A 4538-nucleotide genomic window follows, 5' to 3' on the forward strand; every position below is an offset into this window, starting at 1 on the left:
GTGGAAAGTTGCTGCTCAAAGAAATCAGAAATCCAAAATAAAAAACTATTAGTGAACTTAAAGATTCTTTTGCTCATAATTCTAAAATTGATTTGTTTTCTAGATCAAAAACCAAAAAAAAATCAAAAGAACCCTTTTGATGAATTGGATTCGAAGGTTCTCTCGGAACACCCAAATGGAACTTTATAAGACTTCTAAAAGAGAGAGAGCATAAAAATACACCACAGTAAGAAAAGAACCCACTGTCAGAAAATGTCCTGCCATCCCTTTGTCAACTTTGCCTTATGTAGCCTTGTTCCATGTAACAAAATAATAGCTCTAACATCCTTCTGCTACAAAACCTCTACCCTATTCTTTTCATGAAAGCTGAAAAAAATAAATAAAGAGGAAAGTAAGGACAAAAGAACCTAATAAATTCAGAGTATGATCAAAGAGATGAGCCCCGTCCTCTGTGGTGGGATACAAATTTCTTCATTAAATAGAACATGCAAACATGAAAGAAGTTGGGAAATCATTACGTAGACAAATACAAGAAAATTAACGTGAGAAACTTAAAATGTATAGACTAAATGCAAAGTGTTCAAAAAGTGACAACAGGCTCCATCACATTGAACTGTCTCCAAATTGAGCAAAGAGGGAAAGGTACAAGAAGAACAAGAATTAATGAGGAGAAAGGCACCAAGTCACCTCTGAGGTTTCTTAAGTTGCTGAGATGTGAGCGAAATGAGAGATTGAAGCTTAGCAACAGCAGATGCCTTATTAGGTGGGCACTAGGAGAGTGAAAGATTCAAAGAATAAAGAGCCTCATTGAGCTTGCCTGCAGCCAAGGACGCCAATCCTTCCTTATAAGCTTCATCAGCCATTTGGGCATCATATTGGGATACCAAATTCAAATCAGCGCTCTTATTCTTCAGATGTGAAGAAGGGGGAGACTTTAGAAGTGCAGTAGCATGAGCATACTCATAAGAAGAAATGGCTGAATTGATCTCAGCCATGAGCGCTTCAGGTGTTGTCGGGATAGTCTTCACATTATCAAAGACACTCCAATGAGGGGACCCTTCTCCAGAGTCCATTTCCCTTTCCAACATGGATTACTGTTTAATCGTACAAGGTTTTGCAAGGATATACATACATATATATATAATATAAGGAAGGGAAAGCAGTAAATCAAGTTTCAACTTGGGAAATAGCATAATTTTTCCCCCATATAACCTGCCTCAATCCGATCCAATGAAAACGACAATCCTTTCTTGGATGTGAAAGTGTAGGAACAAACCTGAAAAGAATTAAGAAGAATACAGAAAAATAAGCAATTTAAACTGCTTAAAAAAAGCCCAACTAAAACAATATTAAGTTGTTTGAGATTGCAAAGGAATAAATTATCCAAAAAGATAAAAAGTTCTAAAAATTGCAGGCTACACTGTCCAGGAAGAAGAACAACTGGGATTTGTGCCAGCTTAATCCATTTCTTACACACAATTAGGTTCATATATGAAAAGACAAAGCAGCGTGACTTGCGAAGGATTGGAAAACTTTCTTCACACAAGATTTCTGGGGACCTTATCCAACTACCCGACTGGAAAGTCTCAATAAGCCGGTTCGTACAATATTAAGTTCTGAACAGTAGCAGGATTATAGAAAAGAAAGATCCATACCTAAAGATGGAACTGGGTTGCGGAGAACTCAAACAAGTGTTGGAATCTTGGAAACAACCATTATTAGAGAGGGGGGTCTTGCACCGCCGATCATCGTTCCGATAGTTGTCGCCGGCGGAGACTACCTTTATGCAGTCAACATTGGTCCAGATTTCTCCTTTTTCCGTCACCGCCGACAAGTGTAGATTATCAGATTTGGAGGAGAGCAGCCAATTACAAGTCACTGTTGGTTTGCCTGCCATTTTATTTTTGACCATTTTGGAGGTCGGAACATTCATGCCCTATTCGGAAGAAAATATTTTTTATTTTCAATTTCGTTTTAAATTTGATTTTGTTTCAAAAATTTTATGAATAATTTTTTATTTACAAAATTTTGAAAAATAAAAACCAAAAATTTAAAGATAAAATAACAATAAACGAGTCATAAATATTCTATTAAAAAATAGAAAACTTTGTTCTCTAATTTTTAACTTTATACTATTAATTAGAAATTGCCTTTTTAATTTTTTTGAAAATAAATATGATGATTTTTTAAAATATAAAATATTAACATATCTTTAATTATAAAATTGGAGTTTAAAATTAGAAAATATTCTCTGAAACTATGGAGCTTGGCTATTTTATTTTCTAGTGTATTTTGCATTGGTAAATTTTACATTAGTCCTTAATTTTACATTTTATAATAAATTAATTTATTTCTATTTCTATTTTTTATTTTTGATAGAAATTTAATTTCTCTTTAATTTTTTATCAAAAATTTTATAAAAAAAACTATTGTTTTCAAAATACAACAATAAATTTATAATTATGAAAAAATATTTGTCTTCAATCTTTAGTCTGTAAAAGACCTATAAAACAGAAGACAGTTAAGGACATGGGATGTCTCCAACACAAGGCCTTCGATGCTTAAATCAATCTTAACCGCAAAACAAATAAGTATTCAGATAGTTTGTGTTGGAGTTTCTACGTATCACAATCGAAAAGATGACTCCCTGTGAGATATCCCAAAATGGTGTTTGCAAGGCAAAAGATAGTTAGAAAGGTAAGCGAGGGTTTCTCTCGCACAAGCCCTCTGATGCGTAAGTCATATGTTGCCATAGTGAAGTAAAGATATAGATGTTGATATTTTACTCTTGTGATTAAAGAATTTTGATCATGACAAACTTTTCAAACAATATGAAAATCAAGGATTTGGTGCTTATTGGCATTCAAAATCAAATTCATTTTAACTCGACTTTGAGTCAAAAGAAATGAAGTTAAGTGATTTCAAAATTAAATGATTCCATGAATTGAAATCTTAGATAAATTAGTTTAAGTAATCTTGAAATAGTTTCAAATGTTTGTCAATCAAATATCTAGTTTTTCTTTTAATCTGTCAACAAAGTATTCATTTTATGGTGGCATCGATCGACTAAGTATAAAAATATGTTGACTATTAGAGTATTGAGATTTGATTCTGTCAACAGAAGGCCTTGCTTTGTCAACTAATAGTAAGTTTATTTTTCAAGATTTTTCATTTTTCTCTTAAGTTGTCGACTATGTCATGTTGCTATCGACTATCAGTATGTTTAAGTTTTCAAAATTTGAATATTTGTCTTACTCTATCGACTAAAACTATTGCTTTGTCGACTAACAGATTGCTTTCATCAAATCTATCAACAGATGGCTCTTATCTGTCGACTATGTCTCAAAATTGTATTTTATATCTATTGACTAACTCTTTTGTCTGTTGACAATTTGTTTATTAGAAAGTTATAACGGTTAGTTTTTTGGTGCATTAAATGTTCGGCCAACCACCCCAACGGTTCGATTTTTGGATTTTTCCACCATCAACTATAAATAAGTGGTTGAAGATACATTGAAGCTCTCTTAGAACATTCATTGCCCAACTATCGAGCATTCAAGTCGTCTCCGCGCTTTAAATTTTTAATCTCTATTTATTTTCTTATTAAGGCTTTGTTCCTAAGTGTTAATATTCATTTCAAATCTCTTATTTTCTACAGAGAAAACTTATAACTAAGAGTCTTAACTCTTAGACTCTTTTATCCCTTTGTATAGTATTTTTTCTAGTGTGAGCTAAAGGGCCTATTGGTGTAGGATGGTTGTATTTCTTCCTAGTCTTGGACTAGATGATTTACTTGGTTAAGTATGAGGTTTTAATAAAATTGTTTGCAAAATTTTTAATGATGAACTAAGATAGTTGTAACACCCAGTGTTACTGGTGTTAAGAGAATGAGAAAAGAAGTGAGAAACTTTTAAAAATGCCCTTAAGAATGTGATGGATCCTTAAGAATAAGGGTGCCCTATGAGAAGGGCATTTTGGTAATTTGGATAATGAAGTCTAATAAAGGGTAATTCCTAGGTGGAATTAAGTATGGAAGTGAATTAATTTCCCATTTTGAATTTATGTGAAGATATATGGGATTAATAATTCACAAAGGACATTTTTTTGTAATTTGGAGTGAAATTCCATAAAGAAATTAAATCATGAAAAATGGAAAAATAGAGGATATTCAATTATATGGGAAATAATTGATTTTTCCTTACATTGGTGAATAAATGTGGTGATGCCACATGGATGGATGAGATGTAAACTTGGAAGCCAAGGTTAGTGTCTAGAAATGACACTTGGCTAAATCTTATTCAAGTAAAATGGAGAGATTTAAATAAATACAAAAGAAATTATATTTAGTCTTTCAAACATTTAATGAGAGACATGATTATGGTGAATTAAAGAAATTCAAAAGAAAATGGGAAATTAGTCACCCATTAATGTTTGGAAAATGTGGGATTTATTTAAAGGGAAAAGAATTGAATTATGTCTATCATGTAATGAATATGAAAATAGTCCCATTTACATAAATGAGAAAGAAATGGGAAATT

General features: G+C 32.1%; 1 protein-coding gene across 1 annotated transcript; it reads right to left on the reverse strand.

The window, feature by feature from the left end:
* Positions 1-424: 424 nt before the first annotated feature.
* Positions 425-1898, reverse strand: LOC127807540 (uncharacterized). Its single transcript, XM_052345472.1, has 2 exons — positions 1656-1898; positions 425-1276 (listed from the first exon to the last, which is right to left on the reverse strand). Exons 1-2 carry the CDS (start codon positions 1895-1897, stop codon positions 1168-1170), a joined length of 351 nt encoding a protein of 116 aa, XP_052201432.1. The 5' UTR covers position 1898; the 3' UTR covers positions 425-1167.
* Positions 1899-4538: the final 2640 nt, after the last annotated feature.

Source organism: Diospyros lotus, chromosome 8, assembly GCF_014633365.1.
Source record: "Diospyros lotus cultivar Yz01 chromosome 8, ASM1463336v1, whole genome shotgun sequence".
In the NCBI taxonomy this organism is placed as follows: Eukaryota; Viridiplantae; Streptophyta; class Magnoliopsida; order Ericales; family Ebenaceae; genus Diospyros; species Diospyros lotus.

Coding starts and splice junctions, on each gene's coding strand:
- LOC127807540 (XM_052345472.1), bottom strand. CDS start 1,897: ATGGCAGGCAAACCAACAGTGACTTGTAATTGGCTGCTCTCCTCCAAA. Junction 1,277..1,655: donor CAACCCAGTTCCATCTTTAG/GTATGGATCTTT, acceptor AATTCTTTTCAG/GTTTGTTCCTACACTTTCAC.